The 23,803-nt window shown below is 42.6% G+C and overlaps 3 protein-coding genes across 16 annotated transcripts in view; 1 reads left to right on the forward strand and 2 right to left on the reverse strand.

Annotated features, from left to right (window-relative positions):
• Window positions 1-4: 4 nt before the first annotated feature.
• LOC117600273 (uncharacterized protein KIAA0930 homolog) lies at window positions 5-7,077 on the reverse strand. 4 transcript variants are annotated; one of them, XM_034315460.2, is made up of 9 exons: window positions 6,362-7,074; window positions 4,002-4,321; window positions 3,668-3,931; window positions 3,495-3,594; window positions 3,118-3,423; window positions 2,167-2,358; window positions 1,446-2,024; window positions 280-429; window positions 5-196 (listed from the first exon to the last, which is right to left on the reverse strand). In XM_034315460.2, exons 1-9 carry the CDS (start codon window positions 6,480-6,482, stop codon window positions 156-158), a joined length of 2,073 nt encoding a protein of 690 aa, XP_034171351.2. In that variant the 5' UTR covers window positions 6,483-7,074; the 3' UTR covers window positions 5-155. The 4 variants fall into 4 exon arrangements, with proteins under 4 accessions (XP_034171351.2, XP_034171353.1, XP_034171352.2 ...); XM_034315462.2 differs by lacking the exons at window positions 1,446-2,024; window positions 2,167-2,358 and having other exon boundaries at window positions 6,362-7,065; XM_034315461.2 differs by lacking the exons at window positions 5-196; window positions 280-429 and having other exon boundaries at window positions 1,881-2,065; window positions 6,362-7,077.
• A 1,092-nt stretch (window positions 7,078-8,169) lies between these two features.
• Window positions 8,170-15,031, forward strand: fat-spondin (extracellular matrix protein f-spondin). 5 transcript variants are annotated; one of them, XM_034315454.2, is made up of 12 exons: window positions 8,170-8,326; window positions 11,556-11,744; window positions 11,842-12,026; window positions 12,277-12,471; window positions 12,550-12,836; window positions 12,906-13,309; window positions 13,397-13,568; window positions 13,627-13,873; window positions 13,966-14,149; window positions 14,216-14,379; window positions 14,499-14,666; window positions 14,744-15,031. In XM_034315454.2, exons 2-12 carry the CDS (start codon window positions 11,564-11,566, stop codon window positions 14,822-14,824), a joined length of 2,268 nt encoding a protein of 755 aa, XP_034171345.1. In that variant the 5' UTR covers window positions 8,170-8,326; window positions 11,556-11,563; the 3' UTR covers window positions 14,825-15,031. The 5 variants fall into 5 exon arrangements, with proteins under 5 accessions (XP_034171345.1, XP_034171348.1, XP_034171350.1 ...); XM_034315457.2 differs by having other exon boundaries at window positions 8,200-8,326; window positions 11,539-11,744; XM_034315459.2 differs by lacking the exon at window positions 8,170-8,326 and adding an exon at window positions 8,611-8,634.
• Window positions 15,032-15,163: 132 nt separating this feature from the next.
• Trpgamma (Transient receptor potential cation channel gamma) overlaps window positions 15,164-23,803 on the reverse strand; it is a 55,720-nt gene continuing 47,080 nt past the window's right edge. For 4 of the 7 annotated variants that reach the window (XM_034315451.2, XM_034315447.2, XM_034315446.2 and 1 more), the window contains exons 10-19: window positions 21,868-21,988; window positions 21,197-21,481; window positions 20,748-20,881; window positions 20,469-20,598; window positions 20,193-20,388; window positions 19,912-20,106; window positions 19,383-19,608; window positions 18,429-18,803; window positions 17,885-18,352; window positions 15,164-17,604 (exon numbers count right to left, since the gene is read on the reverse strand). In XM_034315451.2, the coding sequence (XP_034171342.1) occupies window positions 17,441-17,604; window positions 17,885-18,352; window positions 18,429-18,803; window positions 19,383-19,608; window positions 19,912-20,106; window positions 20,193-20,388; window positions 20,469-20,598; window positions 20,748-20,881; window positions 21,197-21,481; window positions 21,868-21,988 (2,294 nt within the window). In that variant the 3' untranslated portion in view covers window positions 15,164-17,440. Of the gene's footprint in view, window positions 17,605-17,884; window positions 18,353-18,428; window positions 18,804-19,382; window positions 19,609-19,911; window positions 20,107-20,192; window positions 20,389-20,468; window positions 20,624-20,747; window positions 20,882-21,196; window positions 21,482-21,867; window positions 21,989-23,803 lie in introns of those variants that run through there. The other 3 variants (XM_034315450.2, XM_034315449.2, XR_004580425.2) reach the window with 2 other exon arrangements.

A 23,803-nucleotide genomic window follows, 5' to 3' on the forward strand; every position in this document is an offset into this window, starting at 1 on the left:
CATCACAGGGATTATAAATAGTATCTCGTTTATTTCTTAATCTATACACTTCGATTCTCTTGGGCCACGCTTTTATCCAAGTGCGTACAAAATGAGAAACGGAAGGAGAAGAAGGAGAATTTTTTGGAAATTAAAATCGAACACCATCGTGTTGGCTAAAACGTCAGAATGGGTCCTTCTCGATGATCAAGAATATCTGAAATCATATAAAAAAGATGTCGAAAAATTCTTTGAAAAAGTTGAATTATGTTGTTAATTACTTATTGTTTATGACGATACCTTTGGCAATACTCCACCAGGGTAACGTAATATAAGTAAGAAACGCGTTCAGGGGTACGGATTGGGCTCGCCTGGTCTCTTTCCAGAAATGGAATGTCTGGGTGAATCCTCTCATGGTCCACAATGGATTATAAGCTCCATCGTCCAGTTCTGTAGACACACCAAGGATTATCTGATTATTACCAATGGATTTTGAGATTGAAATAATTAAATGATTCACATCGACAAGTTATGCAGGAATTATCAAAGGACGATGATCGAATAAGGATCTAGGGATCAATTTATAACAAATTACTGGGCGATTATTATTTACAGGTGTAAGAAAAAAAGAAAGTATATGATGGTGGTACGATGATATACAGAGGCTACTGGTGTGCAGAACAGATAAACGCGAACAGGGATGCACTAGCCTTTCAGACAACGTTCGATGTTTAATTTATGAATCTTATTCTGAAATATATCAGACCGAGATCGAACGCTATCGAATGAAAGAAAAAGCGAATCGCGGTCTGCTATCGTAAGAACGCAATAGGTAAAATGCTTTCTACGATTCTACGAATTTCTGTTCGTCATATCGGTTACGGTGTCAGCGTATGTTTGTTTTTCTTATGGTGGATGACCATGTTTATACCGGTGGTGAAACTCGTTGATTAAACGGCTTTCATTTGTTTAATTGATTCGTTTAGCGTTTGAAACCACCACCAGCACTACGAACACCATCGCGACAGTCAATTTGATCGCCTTGGAACGCACTTCCGTCACCATTGTAATTTCACCATCCTCATAAACACAGTCATAAAACATGGTTGTTCTGATTTGTAGTTTTAAAGAGCGATGAGTATACAGGAGCATTATTCAAATACAATGGACAATGTGGCTGCTTGCATTCTGGTGTAACATTGGCTACTCCCGAACGATTACACTTTTCAAAATGAACTAACACCCCTTATTAACCCTCGTCCAATCAAGTATCCGTTTGGATCTAATTTTTGTAAAATTTCTTAAGAAAACTAACAAACTCTCTTCACCTGCAAAGAAAGAATCCACGTATCCCTAAAAAATATCGTCGACGGAGCAGCCAATGTTAAGTATACTGGTGATCGGTTTTTGTATGTAGGGGGGGGTGTAATTAGAGGTGTCGATCAGGGTGGGGAAGAAGAATTTACCCTGTGAGCCGGGGCGGCGCGGGAGCTCGCACCAATAGTAGATAGCTGTGCCGTCTGGTGTGACTCGATGAGGAGGAAGTGGGTTGCCCGCGAAGCTTCCGGATAACGCGCGTCTTCGCCTCCTCCTCGGCAGGGTGGCACTCTGTCTGTGGGTCGTCAGATTTCCACGCGTAATACGGGCGTTCGCGTTTTTATCTCTCAACTGCTCGTCGTCGTTTCTGTTCCTGTTCCTCCCGGTGTAGTATTCCTCGTGGTCGGAGCCTGCTGACCGTAGCCTTCTTCGTCCACCGTCAGTCCGACGTACCCTGACCACTTCGTCGTCGCTGAGTCGATGATGTTCCTCGTCGTTCTCCAGGTTGTTGATACGATCGTGGTTGATATGGCCGGTGCTGTACGGCCTGCGTCTCCGGTTATTGTCCTGTTCCTCGTATCTAAGAGGCAGCTCCTCCTTACCGTGGACTAGAATCGCTCCGGCGTCCAACTTTTGTCGCACGTTGTCGTCCGTCAAGCATGGCGCCGCCGGTACCAATATCTCGCTACCGACCTCTATATGGTTGTGGTGCTGATGATTCTGGAGGCCTACCATGAAACAACCGGCTGGGTTGATCGCGCGCGTGTTTCTATCGTGATTTAACGATTCGTTGCCTCGTCTCTTTTTCATCAATAAAAGATAAGAAAGAGGCGATGAACGATCGCTTCGAACACGCTGAAGCACGCTCACCATTCGTCTCGTGATAGGCCTCCTTGCGATTCGGCGAGTTCTCGTTTTCGACTCGTTCCCACGAGTTACGTTGCTTTTGCTTCGGACGTTGTTGCCTGCCAGGAAGATGCGGGGATCTTCGTCGTCTGGCGTGAGGACTCCTGTGATTTCCTGGCGAGCCCCGGCCGCCCCAGCTGCTATCCTGTAGCTCGGCTATAAAGGAAACAGCCGGAATGGCACACGTGCCACAGATTAGAGACACAAGGTATTTTTCTCCTTTCATCCGTTTACTTTGTTCTTTCTATTTTTTTTTTTTTTTCTTTCTATCAATCTCGATTCGTTCGTCCATTTACTGACGCGGATGTTCGCGTATGGTGGTGGTCTACAGCCGTTTCCCCTCGACCTGTTTCACCTGTTCTATCTCTTCCCGTGTCTCTGTGTTCGCAAAACGATTATCAAACATTCTGCATTTTACGGTTTCACTGATCGATTCTGAAGGAACACAAGAGGCACTAGGATCGAGCTCCGAGTCAATCTCAGGTTCCGTTAACTCGAGGACGATGCAAGAGGGGACGATGCAATGACGAAGAATCGCTCGCGAACATCTTAAAGGAACAACTTAGATTTGAAAGAAACTTCAGAAGTGATCACAAAGGTGGTTTAAACAAAATAGTCATTTAAATCATGCAACTGTCGATTCCAGTTGACCGGATAAACAAAATTATCCAAAGTGTCCTGTGAATAAACGACGGTTCAAGGTCGAGACACGGCTCCTAAGGGGGTCGTCTATCTATCGAGAGAAAGAAATGTGCAGAATACACAGATACGTAACAGAAGAGCATGCACGGTCGATCCCGAGAGGGCACAGGCAGGAAGAACAAGGTAAAAATCTTTTCGCAACTTTTCGCCTGGTCTTCGGATCATCGAGGCGAACAAACCACCAGCTGGATGAACAAGAGAACTTCTAGTTACCGTCACGAACGTCTCCAGCCTCGATCTCGTTCAATCCATTCGCCATCGAATCCAGACCCTCGTTCTCCGACCTGGCTTTGGTCGCCGCAGTGTCCGGTTTCGTTCTCCATCCACCCCGAACGTAATTGTTTAAATTCGAACTGGGATCTGATAGCCTTCGTTGATGTCGATACATGAACAATTCCTCGGCATCGTCCCAGTCTGCGTCCCACAGAGAATCCGTGGCGCAATAACCAGGCTCTGAGGTTGGCGTCTCCGCACCTGAACCTTTCGGCTTCGTCACAGCCATCTCTGCGTGTCCTTTGCCTGAAAGACGGCTAGCTAAGGTTCTCGGGTATTTTTAAAATGGAAAGAAATCGAGAAATTTCAAATCGTACCACGAGGTCCCTTCATTCGAACAAACTCTATTCTCTGCGAGGCCGCGCCGGAAAACAGGCCAAAGGTCATGCGTTGGGCCATTTTGGTGCTCAGGCTGGACTGTAAATCAAAGGCACAGTGTTATCAAGAGGGTATAAGGTTGTAACGAGCGTGATTCAGTTAAGGGACCTACCCTCGCGTCGTATACTTTCTTCAACGCGTCGTATCTGATGGACCCAAGAAAGATGACACCCTGGATTGCACCCTCTCGATCCGACGCGACCAATTCCACGCACACCATCTCCCCGTCCCTGACTAAAATATCACAGAAAACTTCGTCGAAATTGTCCACCATAAAGCATATATGGGGGTAAGTGATCTCCTCGAGATCACCCTTGGCGTCCATACGCCGACGACTCGGACTAGCGTACACTTTTTGCGAATGTCTTCGTAATACCTGAAAATAAGATTCTCTAGCTTTAAGAGAAATAACAAAACGAATGCGATTTCAAAGTGGAAATACTTACTTGCAATTCCTTGGGGCTGGTTCTTGTGCAGATCGCCAACGTGAGCGTATAGTCGAACTGATGTACGACCAGGTTCAGGTACACGGTTTCCTCCCAATCGATGTCGGGATCGCCGATTGGCAGTTTCTTGCTGTCCTTACGAAACACGTCTACTTCCGTTTCGAATTTTGGCAAATATCTCGACGATGTTTTCACGTGTTTCTTGCGAACGAAGAACAGAAGATCGTCACCGTCGATCGTGTGCTCTGCTTGGAAGAGGAAGTGCCGCACGAACAGGTCCGTCCAGTAGGTTGTACCTTGAAGAACCACGAAGCCCGAGTCTGTGGCAAAAGGTGTTAAAAATAAATTTTTCAATTTATAAACGCGATGACCTTTCAGGAAACACTTTACAAGCCAGAGTTAAGGGAGGGTTGATATTTTCGACCACTCTCGGTCGGAACTATCCGTGAAAGGGTATTGAAACAATGTAATCCTCGAGGGGGAGGTTAACGAGGACCGAATCTCTGTAAAGGCAGTCGATAATCGATAAGAATGTCCCTGGTAGACGACGATGCAGACTATAATTGCAGCCTCCATTGGCGCATCTCGTTCAATTCGCTAACCCGTCGTCTCGATAGGTATTTTCATTAAACCCCTGGAATGTAGAGGGGTAAAGGGAGTCCAATCTAGATTGAACGATCGTCGAAGACGGGAATAGCCTGGAATCGTGTAGAAATATCTCAGAAACGACCCAATTGTTGGCTCACCAAAAATGAATCACATCTGACAACAAGTTACATCCATTCATTGTTTACACAATTGTCAGGCTTCTTCCGGCCAAGGCGTGAAAAGAGGAGAGAGCTTTGCTTTGGTGAAAAATCTTATTAGGACTGAGTCATACGTATAATCTACGTACAGTCGTCTATCGACACTGCATTACGTCATATTGCATTTATAGAACGGATAAGTTTGCTATTATTTTTGTTCGTTTCTCCACGAATGAGTTTCTTTCCAACGTCTGCATTGTAATTAATAATGAAATTAATTTGTTGCCTTGTATCAATGAGTGACACTCGTGAATTACAATGTACGTGTTAATTGAAAATCAAAAGCAACTATTACAGCGTCCGTCGATTCTACGCGAAAAGAGACGTCTCTTTTGTTTAGGTTTATATAATGATTGTTTAATTCGAAGACAAAGGACTGTTACGTATCAGCTCATACGTGTTGCCTCGACATTGTGATATATTTATATTGAGATCGTAGACTGCAAAAAACATGCTTTGAACGGTGCTGAGTTCGACCAAACTCGCCTTGAAATTCGAATTGCAAATTCCGATTCAAGTATCTCTGAATAAACTGTGTTCAACTTCGAACTTTCAACGCTTCAATGTACCTTTTCTTCTACATTAGAAATGCAAATAATGATAATTTTGCTTAGAACAACATTATTAACTAAATAAATTTGTAATAAAAATTTGTAACATATGTGTATCTTAAGCGTTGAAACTTAATTAGCACTGAGTGGTTTTAATACAGAAACTAAGAGGCTTATTCAAATGTCTTTGACCTCGTGTTAGCGTAATTAACACGCAAATGTATTGAAATCTATTCCTTACAATTGCCACGGACTCTTATCCCATCGAATCAAATAGAGTTATCACAGACTTGACGACTTATCGATAACAAACTTCGCATTAATCGATCAGAACGATAATGTTAGAAACGATTGTCTGTGTTTGACGAGGGAATATCGCATTTCCAAAGCGACGAGAAAAGAAGCATACAGAAAAAAATCCTCGTTCGTTTCACCCTTAAGCCATCGATCGTCGAATCACCCTTGCATGGGAGCTCAGTGTCTGGCAAACAAAGCCACTCTCGTCGCGTGCTTGCAATCCCGCAAACCCTGACTCAACCAAACAACATCTTAAAACTTTGCTCAATCATCTACCTGTAATTTTAATTTACAGAAAACCACGTGAAACAGTCGTAGTCCAGATCTAGATGAATGTTTCAATTAAAATGTGAGATACACATTCTAAAGAAATAATCTAAGTTTAGAAACTGAAAATGAAAAAGAATGTACGATTAAATTATACTGTTGTTAACTCAATGGTTGAAGGATTCACCAAAGAGGGTAGTGTTGGTACGAGGGTGTAAACATGTCTAGCAAACTGGTGGGCGCTATGGGCGTGTTTACTACTCGCCCATCATGTTTGTTTACCAAACGATACTTCAAAATACAACATTTAGATACAATATTAAAATAAATTCCAAATGATTGAATGAAAATCGTTTTTGAAATTGCAAATTTTCACACAGACCCAATTATTTCATTAAAAAAAACAATGATTCATCTGAATAAGATTGGCTATACGAACCATCCTTCAACATCTGCCTTAGCTCCTTCGTCCTCTGGAAGTTGATTTCTTCGAGAAGCTGTTCCAGCATGGTCGGTGGTCTGGTGAGACCAGAGGACGAGCCACCCGCGAGATTAGCCATGCCTGGCTGATTGATCTTGTTCTTGGACGTTGTTGATCTTCTTTTGGTTGGTCTCACCTGTCGTCACTTGGCCGCGTAGCCAGGAACACGGCCACGGGCGTAATTCTTCGTCGAGTCGGGTCACGGTAGAACGACGACGGGCGAGCAAGCGGTGACGACGGAACCGAGGCTAATAAAGGTCATCGCGAACCGGCTACACTTGCCATCTGCATTCCTTGTCACGATCAAAATGAAACTTGATTGATTACTTCCGGCTGCGCCGCGGTTAAGGTTCTATCGAAACGTTCTCCAGGCTGCCATAACGATGCGATTCTCTGCTCTACCAACGACTTAGCTGATCCTACTACACGCTCGAGTTTACGCTTCTGTGACGAACAGCCAGCAGAACGGTCTGGCTTCTCCGCTGTCTCTGCTCGCACCTATCCGCTCGATAAGTTGGCGCATGCGAGCGGACAAATCGCTACTCGCGCGCCAACTACGCGCTGCTTTCGAACGTGTTTTCTTCTCGTGGAATGTGGACGCGGTTTCTCGATGAATATTGAAGAGTTTTCGATAGTTCTTTCTTCTCCTTGCGGTGATTCATAGATGAGCGACTGTAATTATAGTCACTCTTAACCCTTTTTTTTTTAAATAAGGATCATCGAGGATACGGTAGACCGTACGGAAATTTCTATTCTCATTTTGCAAATTAACTAATCAGCGCAAAGTGTAGATAAGACTCGTCCGGAAGGGGTGCGTCTTTCACTTCGATAATTTTGATCGAACGAAAACATTGGTGTACAATGACGTGGGTGTTTATCTGACGTTGTTATCTGGAAGACGTTCCTTCCAGGGAGATATCTCGACCCGAAACTGACCTCGTGACTCGAGATAGCGATGATTCTTGACTACACTGGCCAATCTGACAGCGCTCGAGCAGAATAAAGTTGAAAAATTTAAGAGTGCTTGGGAATTTATCTAAATAGCTATACTTCAAAAGAACCTTTCCTAAGGAAAATAAAATATCCTTTCTAAGATCTTTTGCATATCGTAGTTAACCCATTTCTTCCCAGTGTTGAGTAGTCAAAAATGTAGTCAAAATGAACTTATTATACAAAACTCATCATACGTGTGTTAAAAAGCATTCACAAGCTCTCTGTCTATGTGTTTATATTTCACAATTAGTCTAACACTTCGTGAAAAGAAGTAAATTACTGAAAACATATGCAAGAAATGTCAGGTTCACCTTAAGACAGAGTGTTTTTCAAAATTTCATGAATGATGCCATCAACTTTGGTCAGTTTTTTCATATAATTAACAATGTTGTACATTTTGAGTAAATAAAAGCATGTGATCGAAAAAATACAAATTTTTTATTTTTTTACCAAGAAATTTTTAATATTTATAATGTTGTTTCAATTATTTTAAAGTGAAATAAATGGGTAATTTTAAAGTGAAATAAAGTGTAAAGAAATGGGTTAAATTGGGTCACTACAGATTTGATATCAAAGTCTTTGCTATATTATGCGACCATTCGTTAAATCAAATGTTGTCAGATTGACTTGTAGATCTTTCAAAATGATTAACAAATCTCCGACAATCGAATAGTAATCGAAATTGACAGGAAGCTTCGAAGGAGCTTCCGGAAGATCTGAAGCGCACAGGAGGGGTCAGAGGCGGCCGTTTTTCGAATGTTGACTTTCCTGATCCGCGATATCTGCCGTCCGGTTCGTCATCTCGTTTAGTCTTCTTTAACGTCTCGTCTCGTCTGGTGCACTAGTCGCAATTCCAATTTCTTGCGGACAACTAGAGGAAAAGAAATCGTCGCAATCGTGTCGACGAGTTTTATTCCCAGTGCCTACAAGGTGTACAATTTATTTATTTATTAACACCAAGTGAATCTCTTTTATAGTTGAGCATAATTGAAAGAGAGTGATAAACACCAGTTAACGAGGGGGTAATAATAATATATAGTGATAAAAGGTGAAAGAGTCACAGTAGGGTGTTGAAAGCATTTTAGTCTTTTATCGTGTGATTAAATTTTAATTAGTAGGAAAATATATGATCTCAGCGAACGCCTTGTGCGAGATAAATTAATTCTTCTTTATTTAATTTTCTCAGCGAAAGTTTACTTCGCATTTTTCTAAAATCATAGCAACGTTTCCTTCGAAAGGTTATTTCTTGATTTTCTGAAAACTTCGCACTTTCCTCTTTGAAAGCTTGTTTCTGATACCACAATTTTCTCTTGGGAGCCTTGTTTCACATTTTTCTAAAATCTTCGCAAGCTTTTTCGTCTTTCTGAAAGTTTGATCAGCGACTTTTTTAATCTTCCGAGGGGTGAAAAAAATGGGCGAGTCGGTTGCGAAACTCGTTAAATAGATAGAGCGACGAGGAAGCGTATCTGTCGATTTTTTTTGCGAGTGTCGTTAAGTAATCGGTGAAATGTGAACCACGTCGAATTTCGCCTAAAGCGAAACACCAAACACCCCGAAGCGGTGGAATCGCGAGCGCGCGTGAAAGGGCGAGAGGCTCATAAAAGAAGCTGCATCCCGCTTCGTCCAACACTTTCAGCGTGGTAATTCACCACGTCGTCGTGCCGTGTTTTATCGATCGAAAAATTGTCGAAGACGGGTTTCCATGAGTTAAGTGCGTGACGAAGTGCGTTTATTGGTGCGATTGGAATCGGTGTAATTTACGATTGAAACCGGACTGAAAGTACTTGAACAACTTCTGCCCCTTAGGAGGTGCACGGTAATTAAGGGATTTCCAAGCGGATGTTTATCGAGAAAGAAACTTTTATCGAAGACAATTAGCATCTGGGATTTTAATTGCGAGAATTTAATTAATAATTTCAGATCTGGAAATAATATTTATCTACTCTGCAGTTCATTTCTCTTCGTCGAACAAAAATAAAAATGACATAAGTATCAGATTAATCTAGTACTAAAGATTTTTCCAAAAGGATATCCATGAACCGTCATTTTCTTATCTCATTTTTTTTGTTATATTACTATATCATACTACTATCAAACATGAACACAATTGGGTAATCCTTCCATTAATTAGCAATCGTATTTTGCATTCAATGCTATAATCGATCGACTAAATGTTTCGTAGTCTCAATACTCTTTTTTAATAGCTCTTCGTCATTTTAAATTATGTTTAAACACGTGACATGATAATGGCTATTATTTTTAATTGCATACAATTTTCGCGATCGCCCTGAGTCACGCTTAAAGTCAGGGGCGTGAAACCGTGAATTCACGACGGTGAAAATGAACTCGACGTGGTTAAATACCGATCGTTTTCGTTCCACGGCTCGTGAAATTCACGATCGATCTCCCTCCAGAGATTCGCGATTAATTTCCATCGTGTTCGATCGTTCGCAGTGAAACGGGGAAAGTAAACAGCCGCGATACTTCGTGAAATCGACAGATTTAATTAATACATGTAAATCATCGGCGGAGTCTGAACATTTAATTGGAAGAAATTTTTGAAAACATGTCTTATCGTAAATTCTTAGTTTCCCGTTATTTTATTTGATATCCAAAGTGACGTAAGTAAACAGACATTTTATTTAATATTTTTAAACAATATCATTGCCCATACACATTGTACTGAAACGAGGTCATAGAATGCTTAGTACTAAAATACACATCTTATCGCGACTCATTTGTTTTAATTAACTCTAACTGGTCGTAGGACGATAAATGTAATTCTCAACGAGTTTTCATGGAAATTTTTTATCTCTAAACTTTCACTTTCAAACATGAACACCATCGCGTCTATTAAACAGCTGAATTTTCATTTTGTATCTCGAAAAACAAGAAAGCACGATTGGCGTCCCGTAGCGGAAACTCTGCTGGACGCAGCGCGATTTCCGGTGATTTGCTCGCTTAAATGTTCTCGTCCTTGTTTCACCGATTTGCCACGAGTCCATCGTTCTAGAAACCTACACCTACACGCGGAGAGCGACGATCTCGAGAGCCGGTTCGAATCTCCCGACCCACTTCCGAGGCACGCTCGCGCGTAATTCGATGCATCTCTAAGTTCTCGGCTGGATCATTAGCCAGCTGAACGTGTTTATTGTCCTCGTCGATCTTTCGAGGATGCACGGATCTCTTCGGTTCGTACGTTTTCCTGATCGCCGACGATGCCAGGATATCTGGAGAACGTGCGTTCTCGTTTTGTAATCGTTCTTACACGTTTGACACAGGCCTTTCTGTAATACCATGCCATTCTGAATCGAACACATTCCCGCGCTTGTATTGTTTATGCATTTCGAATGGAAGAGATTGCGTTCAACGATGTTGTAATTAACGATGCGTTTCATAGAAATTACTTTGTAGAGTTTCGCGATGGAAATTAATCGACAGATGACTGTGACTAATGAGCCATCATTTCAAATCATTTCTGTAGATCGTCGGACACTTTCGCTGTGGTTTTAGTGAATTTTCCCACGCTACTTTTATATTAACTCAAGAAATCGAAAGTTATTCATTTTCCGAATTCCTAGCACGATTTTCGCGCTTCCGGTTCCATTCGCGGACGAAAAGTTTCTCGGATAGTTGGTTTCCGTGGATCGAGCGATCCGCTTGCGACACGACTAGTTTCGTTTCTTCAAAACGTGACATAAGAAACGAAGTTACGAGACGCACACTGATTTAACTAGCACTGAGGAGAAACTCGAACGCGTCGCGATTGCCGATCGCATGAGAGCTTGCTTGTAAGAATCGTCGGTGATAAATTAGCACCGATTTCCTATCCGTCTTCTTTCGAACGAGAACGATCGTGACGAAGATGATCGAAGTAAAAGACTATTTTATCGAATGATCGCTATTTGATTTATAAATTAACTTCGGTGTATTTTAATCGTCTATCGAAATTATTTTCTATCATAAAGGATGCGGATTAAATTAATATGCTGAAATTAACTTGATTCATGAGCGAAACGTTAAATTCCTTTGCCATGGCTAACCGAAATTACCACTTCAAAGGAGTTAGATATCAAATTTGAAGCAATCGCGTCACTGAATACTAATCGCTAATGGCCGAGTTTGGCTCAACTAATTTTAAGCGAGCCGATCATTTCAGATCACACCATGTTGTTCCTGGCCGTGACAGCGTGTCTGATGATCGCGGCTCAGGCCGGATGTCCTATGAGACCGACCGCGGAACAAACTTCCGCTCCGAGAACCTCGGGTGACGGTGGTTACAGGATTCTCGTTAGCGGAAAGCTTGACAAATATATCCCGAATGCTATATATACGATCAGTTTACAAGGTAATCACGTATGTACATAGTGCATTAATTAACTTTCTGCTCTGAAATCATGATTAACTACCGTAATATTATTGACTCTTCTTCTAATTAATTCCAGGTTCTCGAACGCACGAGAGATTGCAACAATTCACCCGCTTCACCCTTTCGGTGCATTCACAACACGCGCCCAATAATCTCGCAGCTCGTGTTGGGTATTTTCAATTATTCCCCGATTCTCTGACAACATTCAACGAAGACTGTGTGAACACAATCTCCGAAGCGTCCGATTTCCCGAAAACAGAAGTGAGTTCCATTTCAAATAAATTTGCACTGTCTTTGACACGAGCTCGGACTTCGATTACTAGTTTTCCTTCGTTAAATGTTTCTTATCGGAGCGCATCGAATACACGAGAAGATAAGCCGTGGAAATGCAAGAATCGCGGATAAATTTCCCGGTGCTGGACGTTAGCCAAGCTTCAGCTGTTCGATTCGCGGCCAGAAGCCGCGAATTTCCGCAACGAGATACTAAAACGCTTCCCTTACCTTGGCGTAGATCCAAGTGATGTGGAAGGCACCACCGCCGGGATCTGGGTGCGTTATCTTTACGGCCATGATTCTGGAGAATAACGTGCGATGGTACGCCGAGGATGGAACTTTGACCAGGACCTTCTGCGAAACGGGTGATGCGGAGATTGTCGAGACCCTTGATGTCGACAAATGTTGTGCCTGCGATGAGGCGAAATACTCGGTGAGCCTAGGGAAATCATTTTTTTTTATTAAAATTAGTAGCAGCAATTTTTCATCGATTCCTACCTCAACCTTCCAGCTGATAATGGAGGGTATTTGGTCGAACGTGACCCATCCGAAGGACTTCCCGTTCTCCGCCTGGTTGACCCACTTCAGCGATGTAATCGGTGCGTCCCACGTGCCCAGTTTCTCTTTCTGGGGTAAAGATCACATTGCTACCGATGGTTTTCGCCAACTGGCAGAATGGGGCTCTGCATCCGGAGTCGAAGCTGAGCTCAGAGCTAATTCCAATCAGTTGAGGACTCTCGTCAAGGCTGCTGGTCTCTGGTATCCTAACGTAAACAGCAATACAAGCACCAGTTTTAGGTAAATCATTCTGCGTTTATTTCTCTCAGAAAGTATAATAAATTTACGAACTTTTATATTTTGTTTCAGAGTTGACAAAAGACACCCGATGGTATCCGTTGCCTCCATGCTGGGTCCCTCACCAGATTGGGTAGTCGGCGTGAGCAAACTGAACCTTTGTAGAAAGGACTGCACCTGGACAAAGAGCGAGATAATCGACTTGTACCCGTGGGACGCCGGCACGGACAATGGAATCTCCTATATGTCACCGAATTCCGAAACTAAACCAAGGGAAAAGATGAAACCAATCACGACGCTATACCCGGAAGATCCTAGATCACCGTTTTACGATCCAACTGGAAGACCCATGTTACCTTTGGCCAGGTTGTATTTGAATAGGGAGAAGATTATTTCGAAGAGTTGCGACGAGGAGACTCTGCAACAGCAACTCACTCAGCTCGAGGTTGCTGAAAACACCGAGGACACTGTCAGACGTACGAGAATTCCTATTTATCTCTCGGTTAATTCTTAATTTTTCGTCAGAATCGAATTACCATAATTTTCGCTTGTTTCTAACACAGCTGAATGTCAAACGACGGATTACACAGCCTGGTCGAGCTGTTCGGTGAGCTGTGGCAAAGGTCTAAGGATGCGCACCAGGTCCTACCTGATGCCAGAGAAAGCAGCCATGTTAAAGTGCAACAGACAATTAGTTTCAAAGGAGATGTGTGTGGCATCCGTCCCAGAATGCCCGTGAGTATCTCGCCTGTCGCTTTATGCTTGACGTGTACATTTGCGAATTTCATTTCAGAGGAGAAGAAGAACCGGATGACAGCGGCTTGATCCCCCTTAACGACCCTATTTGTAGGACCACGGAATGGAGCGAGTGGTCCGAATGCTCGTCATCTTGCGGGATAGGAGTTAAGATGAGAACAAGGAGGTTCAACGATCCTATGGGTCGTAAAAAGTGCCCTTACGTGTCCGTCGTTGAGAAAGAAAAATGCATGGAACCACCTTGCCCACCTGGCTTCGAGGAACAAATCGATCCTACGTGCAAGGTATATTAAATCTTGCAATCCGATTCTCCTCACGAACATCCGGTAATTTTCCTTTATCTTTTTATTAAACTGTACGATATCCTGCGTTTAAGGTGACAGATTGGTCCGATTGGTCGCCGTGCAGTGCATCCTGTGGAAAAGGAGTGAAATTAAGGACTAGATTACTGATGGTCGATCCATCCCAGCAACAAATGTGTTCCTCAAAAATGGAACTTCTTCAGCAACGACCTTGTCTTGAGCAAGCTGACTGTACCTTCGACATGGCAACTGCGAAGGGTAACACTTGGACTAATTTTACCGTGATTGTTCTTTAAACTTCGTATTAATTAATTACGTTCACAGTGGTTTGCATGGAGGAAGCAGATCCTGGACCTTGCAGAGGATACTTCCAACGATGGGCTTTCGTTCCTCAGAAGCTGATGTGCGTACCTTTCGGCTATGGTGGCTGTCGCGGTAACAGGAATAATTTCCTGACTGCCGATGAATGTAACAATACCTGTGGCATCGTGAGTAGAATATTTTATATTCATCTATGGAAGTCCTTATGGTGCCAGTCACCAGGTAGTCCTCCTGAAAAATAATTAATCTTATTAGAATAAAATATTTTAACTCTGTCTGTGCTCAGGTTCGAGCAATCCTCACTGGACAACCCGTGAACGCTTCAGCTCCTCAGCAAGCACCATTATCGGAATCCTTCGCACCTGTCGATTGTATTGTGAGCAGTTGGTCACCTTGGAGCCCCTGCAGCGTTACTTGTGGTGCAGGCCGAGTTGCTAGTTATCGTACCATCAAGGTAAGTCATCGATTTCAAGATAGTATATTTATGATTTCTGTTCTTCTTAACGATGCTATTCGATTTCGAACATTTAGCAAGAAGCTGAAAACGGAGGACGTCCTTGTCCCAAGAAGCTTCAGCGACGCTCCAGGTGTCAGCTTGCACCCTGCGAATAAATTAATTCCTGAAACAGTCGGTAAAAGATGAAAAATTGTACTTGAAATCAAGAAAGGATCAGATGACGATGCGATCCAAAATGATGCTTTATTACTTTTGTAAAATAAGATTTTCAGAGAATTCTTCAATCTTGAACGTGACGAATTATAATGACGGGTAGGAAATAAACTGATGTATCAGAATAAATGGTATTTTATTGATGGTCATTCGTGATCTTTCTACTCCGAGTCGAATTGTCACTCGACCACACTACGATTGTAAACGAATATTAAAATCGAACAGTTTAAAATCGATCCGTCATTGCGTGTTGTAATTTTGATTCCTTTTTGTTTCTGATAAGCGAACATTTTTTTAAATCAAATAATTCACCGGGTTCCGTGGCCACGGGGGAACTTATGCTTTCGGTTCAGCTTAACAAACACGAATGTCTTTTTGATTTAGATTGTTTTCCCATTTCAAGACGTGAAAAGTCTGATACGATTTCACGATACAAAGGTATCGCAGGATAGCGCTTGAAAATTTCAACAAGCATGCTATAGTGTCGATAAGCTTTCCGCTTGAAGCACCAACGAATTCACGAGTCGTTAAACAATAATACTAGCTGAAAAATACTGAATCTCGAGATCCTCTATACCAGCTCACACTCTTTGTTCCAGTCCCCGATAGACCTCGTTCGCTATAAAATATCCGGAAACTCTCGTGTGATTGATGCTGCGCTGTTGTAAACGATATTTGAAATTCGATTATTAAAAAACTTCGCTAAACTTCGTACGACTATTACTCGTAATCAAGGTAATCTATTGTTTCAATTTAATTTTCGTTAATAAAATTGTTCTTATGTTTGGTTCCGCATCGCGTTTGCGCGCTCCCTTCTCTCTTTTGGTTGTCGTTGATAGTTTCTTTCTCTTCTTACAACAGTATTATGTATATGTAACCTCTCTCACAATATAACATTCACTACGACTTCTTTTTTTTTTTCCTTGGTTGCCAAGTGGACATCTAAACTTTACATTTACAATTAATAATCTCATAAATAATACACGTAGGCGGTACGATTACTATGCGCACGGTGTGTGTCAGGTAGGCGATTACAACGAGGAGAAGTGGAAAAGGAAGTGGTCGTTGTTGTTGAGAGATGATGATGAAGTTGAAAATGCTTTCCTCGCTCGCACACCTCCTTCTCGGCGCTTTGTTTCGCGCTCCTGACGGCGCGTATAACATTAATAATAGTTATTATCATACGTACACGTAATATCTAGGAAGTAGTACGGATCTTAATCTCTTTTTTTTTTTTTAGGCCTCTACACGACTACGCTACGGCTCGTTCCTTTTTGGTCGTGACACATTTATCTCGTTTCTCCCTGTTTCGTGAATGACTAAAAATGAAAAGAAACTTAAAATACGCGGGACTAGAGGAAAATTCACCTTTCTCACTAACGCCAGAAAAGAAATAAAAATCGTTCGACTAGATTAATGACTAGAGTTCGTTGAACATTGAAACAAATTCGCAGAAATAGTTTCGAATATAAGTAACATAGAGAGAAAAAAAAAAAAATAACAACGAGCTGTGGATTAAATAGGAAAACGACTAATTGTAAGTTCCGATCTTCAAGTAGACCAGCTTCCTGAAGCGGGTTAGGATAAATTCGACGTGATCGCCAGTACACTGAAACGAACGACGATAACGATTCTCCTCCTTGTTTCACCGATAATACAATTAAATTGTCTCTTACAGGTTAACGCGACAACACAATTAAATCATCGTGTCCTCTTCTTTAGCACGGGTTTGTCCGACTAGTGTTGACTAGGCTAGTTATCGTCGACCCACCTGCCCTCTTCGGTTCTGGCAGTAGTAGAGCAGTAGTAGTAAATAAGTAATTAGTAATGGGTTACTGAGATTACACGTAACGGATCCAAATCGTTTCCGCGAACACTGTTTTCGAACGATGGAAACCGGCCCACTTTCGAGTTACGCGATCGATTCGGGAAACACTTTTATATCCGCTACGATCGTTCTACACGCGGTAAAAAATCCTCGACGACGAGTAAACTTCGCTTATGGACGACGCGTCGCGACGAGATTAACTTCGGATGGTTCGTGAGAAAACTGCAGATCAGGAACACGATACGATGTTGTAAGGATCCAGGGAAAATAGAGTCCACTGGTAGCAGGAAATAAACTGGAGACCTTTCGGCCTGAAAGAAATTATTTTTGCCCTTTTCGTCGAGCCTTCGATCGTTAATCTCGCCGTAAGTAAGAAATATTAGCGCGTTAGAAAATTTACACTCTCCTCTCTCTTTTTCTCTGGTTGATGAAGGGAACAGGGCCAGGATGGGTCGACGAGCGTTGTTCGTGATTAAACGGGGCGACGTCGCTTGTTAAAAACAATATATATATATATATACTATATATAGTTTCTTTGTCTCGGCGTCGTCGCGAGAAGGCATCATTGTGCGTGTGCCGACGACGACGCGATCAATCGTGATCCCATTTCGATCGATGTCGTCGTCCCAGCCTCTTTGCAAGCGCGGCTGATTGGAACGAAACTCGTGGGCGATCGAGTTCCTTCCATTTGTTAACTGACAGGTCGCGACATGGCGACTGATGGATCCTCTCAGAGCCATCCCCCGGATACATCGTGGCCGGATATCGGCTCGATGCCCGGAAGTCGTTGCAGTTGCGTAGCTGAACCGTTTCTCTTCATGGTCGCGGGCAGGGAACTGCCGGCTATCACGCTTTCCTCGGTCGTCGACGGCGTCAAAGGAGCGGCAGGAACGACTGTTCAACATAAATAAACCAAACTATCCAGCTGCTGCTACGGTTTTCACGTTTCTCCTGGCCTTGATGAAGTTTCAGAGCTTTCGAATAGATCTTCAGAGGCTTGTTAACTATTTACGTAAATGGACGTTTATTATTCGGTTTATTACTTGAAACTCTTGCTCTAAGCAAACTTGAAGTGTTTGGATTTTTCACACGTTGAACGTCAGAGAGGAATTTTATAATAATAAATAAATTGCTTTAAATCTAAACGCTTTTCATTAAAAAAAAAAATACTCACCGGGTTGCTCGCTAACACTGGCACCTTCAGGTGTATCGATGCTAGGTTGCTGACTCTGCGTAACCTCGTGTCGTCTCGGTGGAATCGGTTGCTGGCCCAGTTCCGGTCCCCGGGCCGGAACACTGCTAGCTCTCTGCAAATGTTGTTTCTTCGACACTTTCGAGACAAGAACCGAGGCGATCGGATGAATTGGATTCGTCCCACTGCTACTCCTCGTCCCTGGTGTCGACGATCTAGAGTCCGAGAAGGTTTTGCGTTTTTTCCGCAGTGCCGCTAACGCGCCTAGACCATGAGCGAACATGTGATGTCCTTCGTGATGATGCGAATGATGCGAGTGATGCGAATGATGGGTCTGGACTTCCTGAGTGGGAGTCTCCAAGGAGGACTTCGAATCCGTGGATCCTTCCGATCTCGAACCACCATCTTCGGACGCGGGTGAGTAGACGGAATCTTCTGAACGAGATCTACCTAAGAAAGCGAGGAAACTTGTCGTGCAACGAGTCTTTGTACCGTTAACAATGAAATTATTAAACCTCCATCTTACCGATTAACCTGGAGACCCTGCCACGAACCTTGGCCGCTTCGATAAGGTTTTCCCATCTCTTCTTCTTCGAACTACATCTCATCCTTCGATTTTGTCTACCCGATCCAAGTCCAGGTACGCTATTGGTACTAATGTGATGCGGACTTTTCTTGGGTGTAGCGCCAGGACCGAATATACCGCTCAAAGTAGAACCAAAGTGTTCGTGAGAGTTCTCGTGTTGCACTTGTTCAAGCGATGCTGTAAATTCGTCAACCGGTGGTAGAGTGCCACTTCCGCCGGGTTGAGGGGCGATATTGAACCCTTTCATTAATCGCCGCTCCTTCTGACGGTTCTTCTTACCCCCCGCACCTATGGACAGCTCTTTAAGGGAACCTTCTATGGGGCAGACAGAAAACCAAGGACTACGCTAAAGCGACTACTAAAAAAAATTAAGAAAGAAATTTAACGCGTTCGTTATCACGTCACTCGTATGATAGACTATGTTTGATTTTCCATAAGAGTCCATCTATTACTTGTAACTTTAACATAATAACGAACGTATTAATTAAAAATAGGATTCTGTGTAAGTAAATCAACTAATGGGCCGATGTTAAAGGCAACCGTGTCCTCGAATAGGAATTTTGGTACTTTTCTTAGTTGAAAGCTGAACAGCTTTCAACCACGGGATGCAATATTCATGGCAGACGATGCTTAATCGCATTAATTAGTCCGACGTAGTTCGTCGGATGATTAATAGCGTTCTCAGTAACGAACTTCGGAACTTTCATGTACGAACGATGAAACTTGTGATCCCCTTCTTAATGTCATATTCTCGTCACGCTGTGGCTAGGAATTTTGCCCGCGCGAAAGAAGACGCGACACGATTTGCCAGCTAGGTGCAAGGGAAACCAAAAATATTTCTACAGAAACAATTTGCGTCAGCGAAATCATTTCATTCGTGCTCCTACGGCTCACCGGTTCCTGCACCGCTGGTCGTCGAGGTATTCATGCCAGAGTTCTTCAAGATTTCGATCAACTCGCACCGGAAAGCGCTGATGTCTTGCTTGATCTCGTTCACATCGTCCTCGGTGACACCCTCGCTCTCAGCTTTTCTTTGTTCCACCGTCACGTACCTTCGCACCAGATTTCTCATGATGCTCTGGTACCGGAAGTCCCTCTCTGATGCCTGCTTAACCTTTCTCTAGAAAACAAAGTAACCAGTTCGCTCGACGTTTCGAACAGGATTGAAATTTCGTAGGAGTTCGAATAAATTGATTTCTTTCATTAAGACGTCGCTCGTTAAGTGCATACAATGATAATAAATTCGTGAAGAATCTAGGATACAAAGAGCTTGGAACAAGGTCCGAAAAAATACGGGATCTAAGTTTTTGGCTGCACGCCATGAAGCTGTAGTTGGCAACTGCAGATACTTCTAACTTGGTATATTTCCTTTGATTCTCTCCACAATCAATAACACTCGTAATTAAACCAGAATTAATCTCACTCTGATCGTTCGCATGTGTTCCTTCTTAGCAGCTCTGCTGTGACCGCACAGCTTCCGGTACAACCACTGGCCAATGTACCATACGCTCTTCGGGGTGGGGATAATGTTGAACGGGGGTGGAACAGTTCCGCCTTCCTCGAAATAGCTGATCCAAAGCTTGCTCCTGGCGAATTTCCACTCGATGTCCGCACGTTCCTGATTGGAATTAATGAATCAATCTTATCGGACTGGCTTCACGTATTAATCCTTTATTGGAGATAAGGTTAAATTAATACACTCACGGAGATTAATTGATAGGAATGATTCATCATAGCAATTAATAGATTTAATAGCACCACAATGTTGATCACCGAGTACGTTCCGAACATCAGCATCCCCCAGAACCTGGTGAACGCTTTTATACCATCCAGCTCGAAACTCTCTAGGTCAACCAATCCGAACACGGCCCAGAACAACGTTTGAGCGGTTTCGAACAGACTGGTGAGATTAAAACGTGTGTCGTAAAAATTGACAGTAAAAACACTGTAAAAATGAACGAGATAAAAGGTGAAACGTACTTTGCGAACCGACGCCAAACGATGCAGGCATTCGAGTCGGTCGTAACACTTGCGTTAGGGGAATAAGACATCGCGCTGGGACAACGTTTCTTCTCCATGTCAGCGTAGTACCAAAGCAGTTGGTTCAGACCTATCGAGCAACGTAGTTTCTTTAACTGGGACACAAACATTCATTCATGTTGAAAAGTAAAACATTGTAGCCTGTATGCCTTTTTTTTAATTTTTCAATTTAAGTAATTTTTTAAGAAAAATGAAATTATTTCATTAAGGTGTATTTACCACAGGAGAATGCGAATAGCACCAACACGTAGAGGAAGAAGAATTTCATAATGTCCATGACCATCCTGGAGAGGGAGACTTGCAGAGGGCCGAGGTGTGGATTCACGGAGAAAATGTAGACAAGTTTCAAAGAGCTGAAAGAAGATATAGCAAAACCATGAGTTACGTTCAATTGCATGGCTAACCGAAAGGGTGTAATTATACGTGGGACGAAGGTGCGAATAAAACTCATAGCGAAAATTACGTTCTGGTGGGAATTCAAAGGTCGCTTTGAAGCAGAGAGATTTTTAATTACTTTCTCAGCTGAGACTATAAAATTTCACGCGTTATGGAATTATTCGAGTGAATAACATTTGGTTGAAGTAAATCTCTTAATTTTCCGGTTGGAAGCGATAGATTCCGGATGTTCCGAAAATAAGGGATTAAATTTTATTATTTAAGAAGCTGACCTGAATATGTTGGCGGCAGAGAAAAGGCCTTCGGATATGAGCATCGGGTCCCAAGTGTCCCATTGTTCGCGCTGCAATTCAATCACGGAGCCTGGTTTTTGGCTCTCTATCTCTTTTTGCACCCTGTAATAGGCGACCACCCTTAAAGCGACGGTCGCCACGTATAAAGAGTTTGTAACGAAGTCGATCACATTCCACATGTCGTTCACGTACTCCTCCAGGCCAACGTCCCAAAGCTGCTTAACCTCCGACCAAATCAAGCCCGACACCCAGGCCAAGATGAACCTACGGGGTAAGTACGTATATTGCTTCGCACTCGTCGCTGTGTCGATTTAGCCAGAAATCGGGGCTCCTTCTGGGATTTCACGGTACGTGCAAACTTTCGAGAAACGGCAGTTTCGAACGTTTGCATTTCACTTTCAGTGTCAGCTCGAAAGGAAATCGTTCGCAACGACAGGAAGCTAACGTGGCTGTATATTTTCGACGAATTCACTTTATCTGTCTTACGTTCTCATTCTTATTTATTTATTCGTTCCGTTCTTCGAGAAAAAAGTTTAAACTCGGAACTTTTCGAAGAGAAAATTCGCAAGGTTGAGATGTTGGTATATTGAAAAGAATTGGAAAATATTAAAAGGTGGATGAGAATAATAGAGTTTAAAATACTGTTTTACCACTCGACGATGGTGGGTGCAGCGCCCCTCTTCGTCGGTGCCGGTTCGTGTTCCACCACATCGTGACCCATCCAATTGCCAATCACGCTTTCTATCCTTTGACTAGCCAGAATCAACATGACTGTGGACAAACACGTAACGGTGTCAGGTTTTGGAACAGCAATTTCAGACGATTACTTTCGCGTGAAATTGTTTGCTTTTTCAAACGAGGCGTATGTACAATCTTCGAAAAAACAATCACCACCCTTGAAACGGACCCAAATTTTGCGACACGTTGTTGTAAAATGTAAATCTGGCCCCTGATCCGTTAAAATTCAGTTATTACATTTTTGCAAACGCTTTACGACGCTTTTTGTTTTAGCTATGTTGTTGTAAACAGCCAACAGCAATCTCCGCTTTTTTGGAACATTGTTGCAAACGCACCAAAGTATTTTTGCTGTTTCCAACACTCTTGGGAATGCCTCTTGTTCAACGTAACGTTGATACGAACCCCGAAAACGCGATTTATCACCCGGCAACATTGTTGCAAACGCCACAAGCAATTTCCTGTTTTGCAACATAGCTGCAAACACGAGAGCTCCGAATTTCTCCCTCGGCAATATTGTTGCAAAACTGAAGGTTTTCAATTTCTCGTTTTGCAATATTGTTGCAATGTCGCCGAAGAACGATTGGGGGTTGGCAGTAATATTGTAAAGATCATAATGTGGCTTGCAGCGTTTGCAACTTTGTTTCAAAACTAAAATAATACGGAATATTTGTAGGTAATATCGATTTAAAGTGAAGAATTGTTCTAGAATTCTTTGCAACATTGTGAAGGGTGTTAAAGCAACAGTTGTGTGGTGGTTACACAGTTCAAACACACTTTGGGTCACTTTGCAGCATTGTTACAAGTTACGGTAACATCGATTAAGTAGAGTGGTTAGTATACTAACTTCTGAATGATATATTTCAGCGATCTATTAGTACCCCTTGCGTTATAACAACGCGTCTATACACCGACATATCTCAAACTTTCCATTGTCCGATACAGTGTATAAATTTTAAACATTCTTTAACAACTAATCGCTTCGAGAGTCAAAGGATTAAGCACTAATTAGAATGAGCAAGTTTGCTATTCAAGTGGTACCTGACGTATAATCTCGGGTTAAAACAACGGTTTCTGTTCGAATTGATTTTGACGAACAGGGCGGTAAAGCGTTATCCTCGGAATTATCAGGGGAAGGTGACCGCATTGTACAACCGTCTGGATTAACCTGGCTTGTTCCCGAACAATTTCCCGAAATTCCTTGGGCCTCGCTCGCATCCTACAGAACATTACTTCGCCACGTTTCTCATGATTCAAAATATCATTAGTCTAGCTTCGAGGTCAATTACGCTTCTCCAGGTTGCCGAGCACCGAGCATCGCGTTCCCTTTGAGATTCCCTACTTAACCCTTCGGTTGCAGGAAATTTGTAGTAACAATAGACAATCGTTTAAGAATAACGCAAAAATTCATTGTCAACCGAAAGGACACAAGTGAAAATAGGCGTGCTGAAACTACTAATTAAGAATGCGAATAATTAATTTTTGAAATTTGACGATTCAGTGCAGAGGAATTTCGCGTTGTAATTCGGTAGACGGAAAATCAACTTGAAATGTTTATCGTTTCATGGCGATTGTGGTTGATGTCTCAAATTTAGAGCATTACCGCGCTGCTATTATTGGTAGTGAGAGGTATTCGCGAACCACGTTTACTGTGAGAGAGTATTTGTAAACTGTTTAGAAGCGGCCCCGATGTTTGATTCCACGACGTGCCGAAAAGTAAAATACGCCGAAACCAGGCCAAGTCGATTCGATAAACTTTTCGATCAGATGAAATACTTTAACCGCGGATGAATTTCGTAAAATGAAGGGTAACAGTTTATTAACGCGTCTAACGAATCGATGCGATGTATG

This window comes from Osmia lignaria, chromosome 15, assembly GCF_051020975.1.
Source record: "Osmia lignaria lignaria isolate PbOS001 chromosome 15, iyOsmLign1, whole genome shotgun sequence".
NCBI lineage: Eukaryota > Metazoa > Arthropoda > Insecta > Hymenoptera > Megachilidae > Osmia > Osmia lignaria.